The 16,588-nt window shown below is 46.8% G+C and overlaps 1 protein-coding gene across 4 annotated transcripts; it reads left to right on the top strand.

Annotated features, from left to right (window-relative positions):
* The first annotated feature begins 267 nt into the window (after nt 1–267).
* On the top strand, nt 268–13,558 carry sec31b (SEC31 homolog B, COPII coat complex component). Of its 4 annotated transcripts, none has more exons than XM_083686968.1 (27): nt 268–347; nt 1,319–1,436; nt 1,574–1,697; nt 1,930–2,125; nt 2,231–2,326; nt 3,183–3,323; nt 3,878–4,020; nt 4,384–4,483; nt 4,586–4,747; nt 5,129–5,281; nt 5,618–5,848; nt 6,163–6,237; nt 6,493–6,585; nt 6,858–6,981; nt 7,280–7,458; nt 7,593–7,719; nt 8,100–8,245; nt 8,634–8,807; nt 8,959–9,165; nt 9,402–9,612; nt 9,875–10,279; nt 10,535–10,573; nt 11,263–11,321; nt 11,556–11,684; nt 12,032–12,151; nt 12,541–12,612; nt 13,281–13,558. In XM_083686968.1, the coding sequence occupies exons 2-27, from the start codon at nt 1,358–1,360 to the stop codon at nt 13,458–13,460; spliced, it is 3,765 nt and encodes a 1,254-aa protein (XP_083543094.1). In that variant the 5' UTR covers nt 268–347; nt 1,319–1,357; the 3' UTR covers nt 13,461–13,558. The 4 variants fall into 4 exon arrangements, 3 of the variants coding, with proteins under 3 accessions (XP_083543094.1, XP_083543096.1, XP_083543095.1); XM_083686969.1 differs by having other exon boundaries at nt 278–347; nt 1,336–1,436; XM_083686970.1 differs by lacking the exon at nt 10,535–10,573.
* The last annotated feature ends 3,030 nt before the right edge of the window (nt 13,559–16,588 follow it).

Here is a 16,588-nt window from a genome sequence, read left to right as displayed (position 1 = left end):
CACAAATGTACTTTTTGTAAGTCGCTTTGGATAAAAACGTCTGCTAAATGACTTAAATGTAATCATAATTTAAAAAGGTACGTTGCATTCATAAAGGTAGTTGGTAATACACAAGACACGACTTCACAAGATGAAGGGAAACATTTAGTAACAGATCATAATACAATCTTAGAATTGTGTCCAGTTGAGATGAGAATATGCCAACAGGTCAAATCAGGACACTGCTGTCAGTGACACCATGTCGGCCACCGTAGAAGGTTAACACGTCAAAGGTAACGTTGGGAGTGCCGGTAGATTATATTTTTCTCGTTTTGTAGCTAACACGACTGCTAAACATCAATTTCAACGTAAGTATTGTATTGGGTATATATTCAAGCATGGACGCACGATCACTCTAGAGCCGGTTACAATACAATGTGAGCTATATCTGTAATCTTATTAGTCTACGCGTTTAGCTAAGGCGTTAATCATTGAGTTAGCTTGTTGCTAACAGTTAGTTAGCAGGGGGTCTGACTAATCCCTGGAATAAAAACGGTCCACCGAACGCTCCATGTTACGGTCGTTTAAAGTTAGCCATGAAGTAGTGAGTGAAAGCGTTACGAATTTCTTACTGATCAGCTGCAGCTTACATTCGTTAAGGAAAACACGTCATTAACACAAAGAAACTTTGATTCGTTTTAATATTGTAGCCATGTTCGATAACTGAGACAATTCATTCCATACTAAAAATTAGGCCGACTCCTACCTAGCAACAACTTAAGCCAGCTGACAGACAGCAGCGCAGAGAGAGAAACACACAAACTAGCTGATTGAAAATTGTGCCTTATGTTTCCTTGCACATTATGGCGCGATAACCAACGTTAATTAATTGATGTGGCGTATTACTCATCCTCTTCCATCTGGCTAGCATTTTAATCAGCTAACCGTTATTCGTCAGCCAGTCGAGTCGGTAGCAGTTGTAATACAGTTGTGCATATGCATCTTCTACTAACATCAACAGTTATACAGTCGAGATAAGCTATCTTTCTACGTTTACTGTGCTGCAGTGTGATGCCAGATAATGTGCAGCTAGCTAGGCTTGCTGCCACGTCGAGCAGCTCGTCACCCCGCACATCATGTTTCATCATACAGGCATGTACTTGAACGCTGCCTTCAGCTGCTCCCATAGCTGTTGCACAACGTCCACAAGTACCACACGCACCTATCTGATTGAATGGACGTTGACGTCTTTTCTAGCTTTATTCTGAGGTCACAACACTATTAATTAGGCCTTAACCGCAATTTCACAACATTGACGTTTATGTCCTGCATTGTTCAGGTTTTCTTTTGATACAGGTACCTGGAGCAGTACAGGAAGATGAGGCTGAAGGAGATCCAGAGGACAGCTCACCAGGCATGGAGTCCTGTGACACACCACCCCATCTGCCTGGCTTTAGGTGGGTGTTTAAGGCTCAGGCCTGTCCAAGGCAGGGCGATGTCATCATTTAACAGGCTTTTACAGATATGTCAACCTTAAGGTCTCTTTAGATATTTAATAGAATGTTGTTCTTGTTTTAATTTGGTTGATAAATAGGCACATCAGCACACCAGCTGGATGCGTCATTCAACACCAGCGCCGCCCTTGAAATATTTGAGTGTGACTTTGCGGATCCCTCCCTGGACATGAAGCTCAAGGGCTCCCTGCCCATCTCAAACAGGTGGGCAGCTACCCACGCCATTTAGAACTACAGCTATGTATGACCAAATTAACCTGATCCTATTTCTCAGTGCAGATAACCAACATTTTGTATTTTGTGTAATGGACATTTTATCCTTGTAAAATGCACTTTAAATAAAGAATCATTTGATTTACTGCTATTGAAATGACTATCTTCCTGGTCAGCCAAGGTGTGATTGTTTCAGACTAATGTCAACAAGTCTGTCCCCTAGGTTGCACAGTATTGTCTGGGTGGATTTTGGGATGGGAGCAGACGGCACAGGAGGGAGACTCATCGGAGGCAGTGAAAATGGCACCTTAACAGTTTATAGTCCGGAGGCCATTATAACATCTGGCACAGAGGCAATCGTTGGACAGTCTGACAAACACACTGGCCCTGTCAGAGCACTCGATTTCAACCCCTTTCAGGTTTAGTTTCATAATTTGCTTTTTAAAATGTTGTTTATTTATAAAGCTCTTCATCATTTCAGTGTTGCGTAAAGTTTCTGCTCACTTCAATGTACTGTCTTTCAGAGCAACCTTTTGGCATCGGGAGCGAATGACTCTGAAATCTATATCTGGGATATGAATAACTTCAGCAACCCTATGACGCCAGGGGCGAAGTCACAGGTAGGCGTGACGCGTGTGTTATACATCGTTTGTCCCATTTAGGCTACATTGGGGTTTTCCTAAGGTTTATTTTTCTGTAACTATCCTGTCATTCACCTGTGGCCACTACTGCCAAGAAGAAAATGAAATCCCTGGGGTTTGTCGTAGTCTCGCGTTGATTTTGAACAGTGTTCTTCTCCCTTTTTGTTTGTTTGTTTGTTGGGTTTAACGTTTGTAGCTATGCGAGGTAAGAGTGACAGCCACAGGTCGTGTACAGTGTGATTTGGTGTGCGGTGCCTTTAACCTGTGTGGACTCATGGGAATGGTGAATGACCTGCCACCTGGACTCTTTTTTATCTATATCAAATGGCCATGTCTCAAACAACACGTAATGTAACACTAGTTCAGGTCAGATCAGATTACTAATCATAAAAGACTATTGTCATAGAAGTATGTATTTATAAAGAGTGATTATATTACAGTGTTGTTTGTTGTGTGTGTTGGGACTTTTGCTTTGTTCTTTGGTGTGAAGTACTGTTTTGCTAACCTCCTAAAATGTGTGACGTGTGTATGATGTTTTCCTAATCGATAGAATGACTAAGACCACAATATTTAAGGGTTATCTTGTGCAGTTGTTTGTGTATGAACACACAAGTTGTGAGGCCATATTCATATGAAAACATCTGCATTGACCTCTTACCTGTAATTACCATGTTCATACGTAACAGAAATGCCTCGTGTACAAAAAATATGAAGATGCTTGAATAATTTTTTTGAAGGTGAAATTGTTCATAAGTAAACAGACATTCAACAGTCATTGAATTGCTTCAACAGTCATTTTAACTGTCTAACCAAGGCTCCCTCTCTCTCTCCTCAGCCCGCTGAGGACATCAGTGTTGTGTCCTGGAACAGGCAGGTGCAGCACATCCTGGCGTCTGCCAACCCCAGTGGGAAGGCCGTGGTCTGGGACCTGAGGAAGAACGAGCCCATCATCAAGATCAGTGACCACAGCAACAGGGTGAGATGGCCGTGTCGGATTTGCCTCCTGATTTCCATGTGATTGTCTTACATGTAAGCTGAGCTCTCGGTACAGGCAGGTCTAGTATGCTGTAGCTCTCAGTACAGGCAGGTCTAGTATGCTGTAGGAGTTTTTCAACTTTTAAAGGAAATGAAATGGACACTCCTCAAACTATACACTGTGCTCTATTGTAAAAGAAAAAAAAAAAAAGGGTTAGGCAACTTTATTTATATAGCACATTTCATACACAAGGCAGACTCAAAGTGCTTCACATAAAAACATGTCATACAATAAAGTGAAATAAGAAAATAGTAAAGCTTTTCAGCCCTGTCTGTACTTGCTTTATCTCCTTGTATGATCCAATCACACTCTTCCCAGATACTCAACAGATACATATTGAAAAATATTAACCCGGAGACCAGAGGTTTGCTATTCTTCCATTCAAAGTCAACGGGGGAGCACGTTGTTCCTAGTCCTCGTCTGGCCCCATCTCCTGATGATATCTCTGTCTACAGTTGGAGTGTGTGTTGATTTGGTGGTGTGTGCTGTTGTAGATGCACTGCTCAGGGATGCTCTGGCACCCAGAGGTGGCCACACAGTTGGTCCTGGCCTCTGAAGACGACCGCCTGCCTGTCCTCCAGATCTGGGACCTGCGCTTCGCCACGTCCCCTCTCAAAGTCCTGGAGAACCACACACGGTGAGGGCCTTGGTCACATGTTCAACATATAGCAGCTGCATTGAAGTGCAGCTATTATGACCAGTGTGGGTCAGGTATAATGTTTCGTTCAGTGTAGTTCAAGGGAAATCAATGACTTGAATGACCCAATTCTCATCCCTTTTTCCCCTGAAGTGTGTACTTGTACACTCTTACTTTACTGATTCAAAAGCATAGTATCGGTGTAAGATCCCATGCTTACACCAATCCTATGCCTTTTAAATCCTTCTAGTGGAGAACACAAGGGCACACTCCTGTGAAAAGGGTGCAGCAATAGGATGCAGGAACATGGCATTGCTCTGTTGAATGTTTCTCTCTTTTGAATGACTGACTGTTTCTGTTTAGGGGACTTCTCTCTATATCGTGGAGCCAAGCCGACCCAGAACTGCTGCTCAGCAGCGCTAAAGATAACCGCATCCTCTGCTGGAACCCGAACACCGGGGAAGTGAGTTGGTTCTGGGTTCCGATTCTAGAACTCTTAAACTCTCAAGTCCGTTTGTGACCTCAGCGTGATCCGACCCCCTCGCCTGATCTCTTCTTCTTCTAGGTAATTTATGAGCTGCCGACAACCAACCAGTGGTGCTTTGACGTCCAGTGGTGCCCCAGGAATCCGGCGCTGCTGTCAGCGGCTTCGTTCGACGGGCGGATTAGCGTCTACTCCGTGATGGGAGGGAGCCTGAAGGCTCAGCAGCAAAGTAGTGCTGACAAGGTTAGGCTTACTGCACAGTCTTACACTCTGCTGAACATCCCCCCCCATGGCCATATGGGTTTTATTCCTCAAAGAATCCATCTGGCTGAAGCCTGTGTTTTGCATCAGAGACGTACACATATATTGGTTGTCTAAACATTTTCACACGGTCAGGTGTTTAACTCATGGGTGAATAAAGTCGCCCAAATTGTCAGTGTTCTAGAGTGCCAAGGGTGACTTTATTCACCAAAAATGCATAAATTATGCTGCTTTATTTTGTAGCCAATCAAAATATTGTTGCTCACTAAATACCACATAAAACATTTCATTGCTGGCAACTACAACCAAGGAATTTTTTCCCTTCCTGGAAAAAATGAGGTTATTCTGTTCTGTCCTCCACAGATCTCTTCCTCCTTTGACAGTATGGACCCCTTTGGGACGGGTCAGGTGCTCCCCCCGCTGCAGGTCCCCCAGCCCACAGCCCAGACCACCGTCGTTGCCCCCCTGAAGAAGCCCCCCAAGTGGGTCCGCAGACCTGTAGGGGCTTCATTTGCTGTGAGTGAAACATACACACACACACACACTGTATAATATTTTGCACCTGGATTAGAAGGTGAATTGTATAATCATAAGCCTATTCATCATATACATCATAAGCACACTCTCCTCCTTCAAACGATCCCTCAAAACCCATCTTTTTAAACGTTAACTATTTTTATTGTTCTTTTTACTGTCTGTGACCTTTTGTTTTACTAATTTAATGTCTTTGAGTACTGAGAAAAGCGCTGTTCAAAATAAATCCATTATTATTATTGTGAAAAACAATGTGAACATTGTTCATCAAGTACCTCGATGAATAAGGCGCAGTGCATTTGTTTGTGTTTTGTGTAGTTCGGTGGGAAGCTGATAACCTTCGAGAGCCCTAAGCTGCTTCCCGCACAGAGCCCTCAGCCCGTCCCCAGGCAGGTATTTGTGAGCCAGGTCACCACGGAAACAGAATTCCTCCAGCGTTCCAGGGAGCTGCAGGCTGCTCTGCAGTCCGGAACCTTCTCCAGCTACTGCCAGGCCAAGATCCAGGGCGCCCCTTCTGACTCTGAGCAGGACATATGGAGGTTCCTCATGGTAGGGCAGCAGGACTCACACACATGTAACCACACCCACACACACACACACACACACACACACACACACACAACAGATAAGGACACGTGCATGAACTGATACTGTGATCAGTTGACTGATAGTACACTCATAGTGCACACTGATGGTACACAGAATGTTTTGGAAAGACAAAACGAGCTTGCTAATCTGTATTGCTGTTTTACAATGGTGAGGAATGGTAATGTGACCCTGTACATGTGGTTTGAAGTTAACAATATAAGGTGGAGCAATGTATTTCTGTTTCGTAAGTTTTGACAATGTTTGAATAATTGCAGGTGAACTTTGAAGATGATGCCCGGGTGAAATTCCTAAGACTTTTGGGCTTCAGCAAAGACGAATTGGAGAGAAAGGTATTTGGGTTTGGTTCCTTGTTATTCTTAAATGCATAAGGATTATAGATAGTATTGTAATTGCTATTAACTCATTTAGTGCCAAGGGTGACTTTATTCACCAAAAATGCATAAATTACGATGCTTCATTTTGTAGCCAACCAAAGTATTGTTGCTAGGTAAACACCACACAGAACACTTGGCAATTCTTTGGCAGTTAGTGAGTTTTGAATAGGGCCAGTGATTAAGATCTGTCAACATGTCCTGTTCCCCCAGATATCCACTTGCCTGGGGAAGAGTTTACAGCACAATGGCCATGGAGTGGATGCCAACGACCTGGCTGAAAAGATGCAGCTTCTCTCTGAGCAGGTCCGCCTCGGAACGTTCTAGAGCCAGACACATAATCTGTTTTCACTTCAGCGACCGATGTTGCTCTGTCAAAATGCCAGTACACAGATTAAGCCCTAATCCTAGATTTGAACAGCATCTTTAATGGAGATTTATTTCCGTTGAAAGTGTGATTTTATTCCAGGACTAGGCTTGTTCTGTCTCTGGGAAACTGGCTCCATCAGTCGTTCATAGAGATCACCCATGCTGAACTTTGACCTGAATCCTAAAAGCGGCGTCTTGTTTTCCCCCAGAGGTCTGATGAGGCTTGTGCAGCCGGCGACACCACCAGGAGCCCGGACTCCTGCTCCCCGTCGGACTTCTTTAGCCAGCTCCCGAAGGAAAAAGTTCCAAACTTCCAAATCCCAATCTCAGCGGGTACGCTTTTTTTCTACAGTTCCCGTCTCTCTAAGATACAGTGTACAATGACAATTTTAGGAGAGAGAGAAAGTGAGGGAGGGAGTGAGATGGAGAGAGAGACAAAGACAGACAGAGAGAGACAAAGTGAGGGAGGGAGAGAGAGAGAGCAAGAGAGAGAAACAAAACCAGAATAATTTACTAGATACATCCACAATAATTTATAAATACCTTTTTGTGGTGGCTTGTCGGTTAGATATTCACCGTTGTGACAGCCTATCTTGATCCGTCTCTAACGTGTGTTCATGTTCATCTGAAGACACTGACGGGCTGATCAGCCAGTCTCTGCTGGTGGGGAACTTTGAGGGCGCGGTGGATCTCTGCCTGAACGACGGGCGCTACGCTGAGGCCATCCTGCTGTCCATCAGCGGGGGGGCGGAGCTGCTGAAGAAGACCCAGCAGAGATACCTGGACAAGCAGAGGAACAGCATCTCAATGGCAAGACGAGTTTCAAGTGCCTCGTTTTATTTGAGCACAACATCCCTTTCCCTCACAGGACTTTATTCTGGCAAAACCTAGTTCTTTGTAGTGTTGTTTTCGAGTAAAGCAGAATATTTCCCCTCCCCTCTCAGCTCATATCGTCAGTGGTCACCCAGAACTGGCGAGACATCGTCCAGAGCTGTGAGCTGGACAACTGGAAGGAAGCCCTGGCAGCGCTCCTGACCTACACCCATCCTGAAGAGTTTGCTGTTCTTTGTGGTGAGACATCGAGGAGTGTATCATATGAAGACTGCCCAGACTTGCTTTCACCCTGAGTTCATCTCTGAGTACTTAATTTTGCCTGTGAGGCTCCTCCACACCCTGACATTTCACTCTCTCTCTCTCTCTCTCTCTCTCTCTCTCTCTCTCTCCCACTCCTTCTCTCTCTCTCTCCCCCCATTCCTCTCTCTCCCCCCCATTCCTCTCTCTCTCCCCCACTCCTCTCTCTCTCTCTCTCTCTCTCTCCCCACTCCTTCTCTCTCTCTCTCTCTCCCACTCTTCTTTCTCTCTCTCTCTCTCTCTCTCTCTCCCCCACTCCCCTCCCCCCACTCCTTCTCTCTCTCTCTCTCCCCCACTCCCCTCTCTCTCTCTGCTGGTAGACACGCTGGGTGGTCGTTTGGAGGGTGAGGCCACAGAGAAGCGGTGCCTGCAGGCCTGCCTGTGTTACATCTGCTCTGGGAACATTGACAAGCTGGTGTCGTGCTGGTCCCTGCAGAGGGACTGCACATCTCCACTTGTTCTGGAGGTAAATAACCAGCGTTTCTGTTAGAATCGAACCTTGCATTGAGGTAGTTACTCTCCGAACAAGGGAGCGACTAGGGAATAGTCACCGCGTTTTCCAGTGCGGTTTCCAGTTGGAGGTGATTGATGGTGATGACTGCTAACTATTTTGGTAATGACACCCCCAAACCCATGAAAACGTTTATTGAAACATAGAAATAACTACAAAAATGACAGCAAATGTGGAAAGTGGCCAACGGTGAGCTGCTTGTAGTGAGGGGGGTCGACAGGGAAACATGACTTCCGTACCCCAGTAGAGGGGCATGGCTTCAGATTTCCTGGATTTTTACACTGTTCCTCGCATGAGTACCTATAGGTTGACGTGTGTGTGTGTGTGTGTGTGTGATTGACAGGACCTGGTGGAGAAGGTGATGGTTCTGCGTAAGTCCATCGAGCGTCTGCGTCACAGCGAGGTGGCCGTGCAGAGCCCTGTCCTGGCCGACAAGCTGACTCACTACGCCGGCCTCCTGGCCTCCCAGGGCAGTCTGGCCACCGCCATGACCTACCTGCCCGACACCTCAGACCAGGTGAGCAGCACTTCAACCTCTCACCTCTGTCCTCCCTCCATCCTCCCTCCATCCCTGTTCCTCCATTCTGTTCCTCCCAGCTCCTGGATTGTGTTGCTGTATGTGTCTCCTAATCTAAGTAACGGTTGGTTGATTGTGGCGCCCCCTGCAGGCTGGGATCATGAAGTTGAGAGACCGGCTGTTCCATGCTCAGGGAGAAGCCGCCGGAGGAGGGCAGCAGCCCCCTCCATTCCCCTACAACAGAGTCACCGTGGGGGGGGCCAAGCCCAGCCCCGCTGCCCCCGCTGCTCCCGCTGCCACCGCTGCCACCGCCCCCCCAGCACAACAACCTGCAGCACCGAAAGCACAGAAGCCGCCGGTAAACATGATGATGTTGATTTTTAAATATGTTCACTCAGTTTAGATATGAATCTACACTTGAAGTTTTACCGCAGGAGATGCTAGTTAAACAGTGGGCTTATGTTACATTTTCAAGCTGTTGTCTGTATGTGTTTCTATGAAGAAAGAAATATGTTGACTTCACTGCTAACTTGCAAAAAGCTACGTTACGTTTCTGAAATATATGGATGATGATGTCATGGTTGTGCACCACAGGGGCCGTACCAGCCTGCCCCCCCGGCCCAGATGCCTCCCGGCGGACAGCCTCCTATGCCCGCTGTCTTCACCCCCCAAGCTGCTCCTACCAACCAGGGCCGCCCCCCCCCCTCCTACGGTGGGCCTCCCCCCTCGTCCCACGTCCTGCCTCCTGGGGTCCCACGCTCGGCCCTGCGGCCAGCTTACCCCCAGCATCCTGCCTCTGCCCCAGGTACAGCAGGGGCGCCGTTTGAATACTCTTGAAATCCATCCTTCCTTCTTTCCTTTCCTTCCCTTCCTTCCTCCCTTCCTTGATTGACGAATCACTGATCTGATATGACTTGATTGGAGAAAGCGGTGCAGTGAAAAAGCTTGCTTTATCCAGTCATGTGAGATCAGAGATGACCTCAAGGTACCTGGTTTCTGGACAGGGCCTCCTCCTGTCCAGGGACCTGGACTTGGTTTGACAGGTCTTTGTCTCCCCCTCTGTCCAGGGTTCCCTCCACTCCAGCCATTCCAGCCTCAACCCATGCCAGCGGGCGGACACTCAGCCTTCCCTCCGGGTCCTCAGCGACCTGCTGCCAGCATGTCAGGACCCACCCTCCCGCTGTCCTCGTCTGCCCCCGGAGGTCTCCCCACCATGGCCAGCCCAGGGATGCCCCCCCCAGCCGGCTTCATCACCCCCACCTCGCTGCCCTCAGGCCCCATGCCGCCACCCACCTCACAGCCCGGAGCCCCAGTGGCCATGTATCCCGGTGGCTCCCACCTCAACCAGGGCCCGGCTCCCCCTATGGTCCCTGGCCCCTACCCACCCCTGGGTCCGGGGTATCCCCAGGGAGGGCCCGGGGCCCCGGCTGTGAAGGCCTTCTCTGCCCCTGCGGTTGCTCCTCCTCCCACAGGTACAGACTCCCAACACACCGCAGCGCAACACTAAAGCTGTCTTTCACGGCTCCTCACAGACTACCATGATCATTCCATTACTAACTCATGGCTGCTTAGAGAATGTTAGTCAGAAAGATCTGTTTTACACCTTAGGTCTTTTACCAATGCCAATTCAGCATATATAGTGTTAATTACATAGATGTTAGAATTTGGAACGTGTTGTTAGTGGATTAATGCCTTTCTACAGCTGTCCCCCCTTGTTTGACTTTCAGGGTTCTTTCCTTGGCTGAGTTCCCAAGTTGACGATGAAGGTGACAGGGCTAGGTTTGGATATGGCTTAAGAGTGGACCGCAACCATGTATGAGGGTGTTTGCCTGTGCAGCAGCCTGCCACGTGCTTTCTCAGGGAAATGTAGTGCATTCAAACATCATTTATGCAGTCATTTTTAAAAAACATAATAAAATAAAAAACATTTTTTTTTTAACTTTCTAGTGAATGAATCCCGAAATAAATCGAGGATGTTGAATCAGTGTAGCGTGTTCAGGACATTTTAGTACTAAGTATGTCTGTTCCATGCCAAGTGTTAATCGTCCAACAATGCAATAGAGATTTAATTTGTTTTTGCCGATGAGTGTGTGCACTTAATTTGAACGTAACCTCACTTATATGCTGCCTGGCAACGGTTGGTCCTCCCTGTGTGCTGCGGTGACCTACTTTGCTGCTGGAACGTTTAAACCTCTTTTTCACAGTTGATAGTGGGCTTGCTTTTAAGACTAATCTTGTCTCAAAGAGATGCGGGTGTGTGTGTGTGGCGGGGGGAGTGGGGTGGGGGTGAATACTCATTATACTCAGTTTAAATACTCAGTTTAAATCCATGGATCTGTCTTTAGATGTCACTCTGGCTGCTCAGGGGGTTTTTTCCCCTCAAAAAGCCTTTTGGCAAAAAGTCTCTTGTGGCGGATGTTCGTGTCTCCCTAACTCCTGATGTGTTGGTTCTCAGGAGCTCAGGACGGCTGGAATGACCCGCCTGCTGTACGAGGGGGTCCCAGGAAGAAAAAGGTACAACCAGGTCCTTCCAGGTGTATGATCAACATACACGCTCCTCCACCCTCTCTGCTCTGTATGTTCACACAGACTGACGTTAGACGCTCAGAGACACTTTCACCGGATGCCGGCGGCCAAACCTGTCCATCTTGGATAACTCATTCAGTACTTATTCATACGTACTTACACATGCTTAAACATGTCCAAATCTTGCTGTTTATATAAGATTTCTTTCTTTCTTTCTTTTAGCTTCCTGAGAACTACACTCCTCCAGCCCCAATCACCGCCCCAGTGATGGGCTTCCCCATGGAGGCACCCACCGCGCCCCACGACCGCACCCAGGTTCCACCAGGGGCGCCCCAGGAGCCCAGCGTGCAGGTCAGTGCCAACCAAACACTTCCAGAGATTACAGAAGCTTCTTAGATATGAGGGAAGAGACGTTAGAACCTTGGTCCTTAGCTCACCAACTGCCAAAGAATTCCGAAACACTCACCGCCTAGAATGCCGAGTGTTGTATGTGGTGTTTACCTAGCAACAGCACTTTGATTGGCTACAAAATGAACCATCATAATTTATGCATTTTTGGTGAATAACGTCACCCTTGTGACACTCCAGAATGTTGACAATTTGGGCGACTTTATTCACCCTCGGCACGACATGAGTTCAGACAGAGATTGTGACCGAGCACTGACCCCCCCCCTCCCTGTATGTACTGCTTCCTCTAGCTTCTCCAACAGCTGCCAGCGGAGAGGGTGGAGCAGAGGGAGATCCCAGCAGAGCACATGGTCCTCAAAAGCACCTTTGACAGCCTGGTACAGCGCTGCCAGCTAGCCGCTGCAGACCCAGTAAGTTTCCCCCAGAGCCTCTGGATGTGTCTGTGCAGCTGTAGTCGCTACTACAATCAGGACGGCAGGATCATTCACAATGACTCATTTTTAAAGGTTCTTTTTTGAGTGGGGCAGACCCACTCTGTTATTTTTCATTTTGATTGGATAGAGACAGTGGAGAAAGACAGGCAAAGTAAGGAGGAGAGGGTATGTCAGCAGGGCATGGGCCGGATTCAAACCCCTGCCGACAAGGGCATAGGCGTGCACTGTAGGCCATGGTGCTAGACCACTGGACCACCCCAGGCCACAACAGTTTGCAATATTCAATGACAGCACAAGAAGTAGAGCGTCGTTTAACATTTTGATTTTGTGATATTTCTTTTCTTTTCTTTTCTTTTTTTTTTTAGCAAACAAAAAGAAAACTTGAGGATGCATCGAAACGCCTTGGGTACCTGTATGACAAGCTGAGAGAGCAAACGGTAAGGCCATGTCACAGATAAGCTGCACTTAAGCTACATCTGCAAATGTTTTCTTTTCTTTGTTAGATTTGCACTTGATGTCAGTTCTGTCTGTCAGGATCCGGAACTCTCTTCTAAACAATAAGAAATAAACCAATAAAGCCACTCCACGTTGACAGGGGGGGTTTGGGGAGGGGGACTAATGGGGCGAGGGAGGAGGGGATGACTGTCTGACCCTGGAGGAGAGGGTAGGGTAGGGTGCTGGGGGGGTGGGGTGGGGTGCTTAGGGCCAAGGGGAACTGGAGTACCTCTGTCTGTGTCCTCTCTCAAATTAATAAGAAGAGGACTGTTTGTGACATGAGGGGCTTGTGGATGAACTGTGCCCGAATCCAATCTCGGATGTATTAATTGGTGGTCCTTTGTGGCTCAGTCGGTAGAGCATGGTGCTAACAACGCTTAGGGTTGTGGGTTTGATTCCTGCTGGGACCATAGATACTGAAAAATGTATGCACTCACTGCAATGTAAGTCGCTTTGGATAAAAGCGTCAGCTAAATGGCACATATTATAATCTGAAATAAACAGGATTGACAGGGTTACGTCAACGTGTGATTGCTTGCTGCCTATGGAACCGGTCTCTCTTGTAGAACCCCCCCCTAACCCTAACCCTAACCTTTGTGCTCTCCTGCAGCTCTCTCACAGCATCCTGGGGGGGTTACATGAGATCAGCCGCTGTGTGGCGGGTCAGGACTACCAGCGGGGGCTGGAGGTGCACACCCAGGTGGTGTCCAGCAGCAACTTCAGCGAGATCTCTGCCTTCATGCCCATCCTCAAGGTGGTCATGACCATCGCCAACAAGCTGGGCGTCTGACCACCGGCGGCAAACACAGCCAGGATTCAGTGTTACGGATCACAATGTTAAATATAAATATATTTATTTCTTTTGAGCTATTAAAAATGTGCTTTTGACCTGATGATAGCATTATTGCGGATTTGTGGTGTTCACCCTCGAGTACACCATAGCCGGCTCCTCTTGAGGTTTGTGACTTGGGGTGAGATGGGAGGAAGGCCGTCGTGTCTTTGAGAAGACGGGTCGTTGTTACTGTGGTGATCAACGGCAAACTACGGATATTATGGGAAAGTTTTGTGACTCCTTTTCGTTTGGAGGGAAGATGCCTGTGTATAATGTTTAAGTGATGTGGTGTGCTGACGCAATTTTCCGAAAGACGGTTTATGAGTTACATAAGATGGTAGTTCAGTAAGGAGGGACGTCGGAGGGTGAGAAAGATGCATGGTGTCCTCAAACAACGTGGATCTCATTAAATATGACCATATCATTCATATATATATATGAGGGGGGAAGAGAGGGGGGGAGGATGGAACAGGAGATGGAGAAGGGGGGGGAGGGTGGAGAGGGAGAGAGGAGGGGGGGAGGGTGGAGAGGGGGAGGAAGAGAGGAGTGGGGGGGAGAGAGGTCGTGATAATGTGTGCCACCAACATGTACCTCAAGCTCTACCTACCTTACTTACAACATGCAGCTGATTCAAAACGGTTAGACGATTCAAAACGGTTAGATGAATGACTGAATGCATACATCAACCCTTATCTAACACCACAGCGACCGTACGGGACACGCCTCACACGCACCCCAGTACGTTAAACTAATCGTGCCATCTCTTAACACTTGGTTTCCGGGCCAAAGCACTGCAATGGAATGTAATCCAGTGAATGTTGTGAAGTTGATGGATGTCTTTTTTATGTTTATTCAGTAGTCTTACGAACATGAAGCTGCACAGCAGCAGCAGCGTGTGTGATTGTGTGAGATCTGTAAGCCCTCTGGTTGTTGGCTTGGCACCCTCTCTAGTGTACTTGCTTCCACCGTGTGTTCCCAGACGGCATACTCTTGTCAGCAGCACTGATGCACAGTCACACCTCACTCGACATGCCATGCTTAAGAACATAGCCGGTATTAAATAACATGATTTATGGCTAAAGTAATCCATTCTTTAAAAAAAAATCTCTCTGTATGCATCTTTAAATCTCGCAATTCACATTTTCCTAACGCTTGGAAGTCGATATTCTCCGCTTTCTTCTCGTTTCACAGTTATATTAGTCTGTTGACCTCCTCTTCATCCTATATTTTAGTGTTTGGGAATCTTTTTTTTCTTGAGCTCATTAGTAAAGGACTTGTTTGGAAAGTGTAGAAATGACTTGACCATTTTGTTTTCTCTCCATTTTGCTCTGTGTGAAAGTTGTCACACCAAAGCTGATTGATCCTTGTTTTTATCTGTCTGTGGGAGAGTCTAGAGATGATACAGTCTCTTGATTACGAGTCAAATCAGATGTTTTTACGTGTCAAGAATGGATTGTGAACTGAGAAAAGAATGTCATGTGGTTTATTGCTTGTGAGTTCATTTCCCCTTGATTTTTGCCAGCTATGGGTTGGAGACCAGTTAGATTCTGGCCAGCAGGTTACTCTCATTGGCCAGGGCAAGAACACGGGTTTCTGTCATTGGCCAGGGCAAGAACACGGGTTTCTGTCATTGGCCAGGGCAAGAACACGGGTTTCTGTCATTGGCCAGGGCAAGAACACAGGTTTCTGTCATTGGCCAGGGCAAGATCACGGGTTTCTGTCATTGGCCAGGGCAAGAACACAGGTTTCTGTCATTGGCCAGGGCAAGAACACGGGTTTCTGTCATTGGCCAGGGCAAAATCACGGGTTTCTGTCATTGGCCAGGGCAAAATCACGGGTTTCTGTCATTGGCCAGGGCAAGAACACGGGTTTCTGTCATTGGCCAGGGCAAGATCACGTCATATGGCAGCAGAAGGCATTTAAGTGCCTCAGTGCTCTTTTTTTGTTGCACAAATATTTATACAATCCATGTTGCTTAAATTGTCATTCTTTGCTGTATATATATTTTTCTTTTTTTCAAATAAAACACTGTATTCAGTCTCCTTCCACCTGTCTCATGATAATGCGTTACAGAGAATAGGCCAGGTGAAGTGCCAGACTGTGTCCAGGGTAGGTAGTGGTATTTGGGGATGAGGAGGGGTCATTTTGAGGTAAAGTTAGAGAAGAACATAACAAACAAGCCATTTTATCTGAAACAATGTGTAGATGGTGATCCTATGTATATATTCTGCGTCTATATTCAGTGTCAAATATTTATTTTGTAAACGTTGTCCAGTAGGTGGCTCCAGCCAGCCACAATGCTCTATTACGCCAAATACAGGTCATTTAAAGATGACTCCCAAGTCGAGGGGGATCATATGTCTAGACTTGCTGTTGTACTGAGTAAGTTACAGACATGTCACCATGGCGTGTGGAGGGCTCCCGTCAGGGCGCTTTTAGGATTGGTCACGGGGAGTCAGAAGTTGAGCCAGTCTTCCTGATTGGTTCTGTTGAATCAGATGTTGTAGCAGTTGTGGCGGGTGATCTTTGTGGGGGAGAACTTTCTCAGGGGTGTTTTGAACTATAGTAACCTTTTGGCGAAAGTGATGTAACACCATAAAACATCAGGTAAATGTGTAACCAATAAGAAATGTACACGTTGTTGCATCGTATGACTCACGTCAGGAGAGCCCTCGTCTACCAGATATCCAGCGCATCTAGCTTACTGTAATCCTCTGCTTTGAATTTTGGGAAATGCTTCTCTGACACAAGGGAGGGCTTACTGATAAAGCCGAAAGGCATAGGTTTCTTGCTACAGAATGATAATTTATTGTATTTCATATGAGCGTTATTTTTTATGTTAAAACAATTATTATTATTGTTAAAACGAAAGTTCCATGAGAAAGTTCTTATTATTATTATTAAGAAGAAGAAGAACTAACAATAATAATAATAATAATGTTTATTATCATTTGTATCCATCATTTCGATTTCAGTGGTGTGAGAAGCATATGCTGTGTGTTCAGTACACCCGGACACACCCACAACATGAGGAGAGTCCGTCTCCTGTAGGTAACACCGCATTTACACGACCTGTATCCAGACCC

The sequence above is a fragment of the Argentina silus genome (genome assembly GCF_951799395.1).
Source record: "Argentina silus genome assembly, chromosome: 16".
Lineage (NCBI taxonomy): Eukaryota > Metazoa > Chordata > Actinopteri > Argentiniformes > Argentinidae > Argentina > Argentina silus.
Note: the sequence above shows the minus strand (reverse complement) of the source record. Positions and strands in the feature narration are given on the sequence as shown.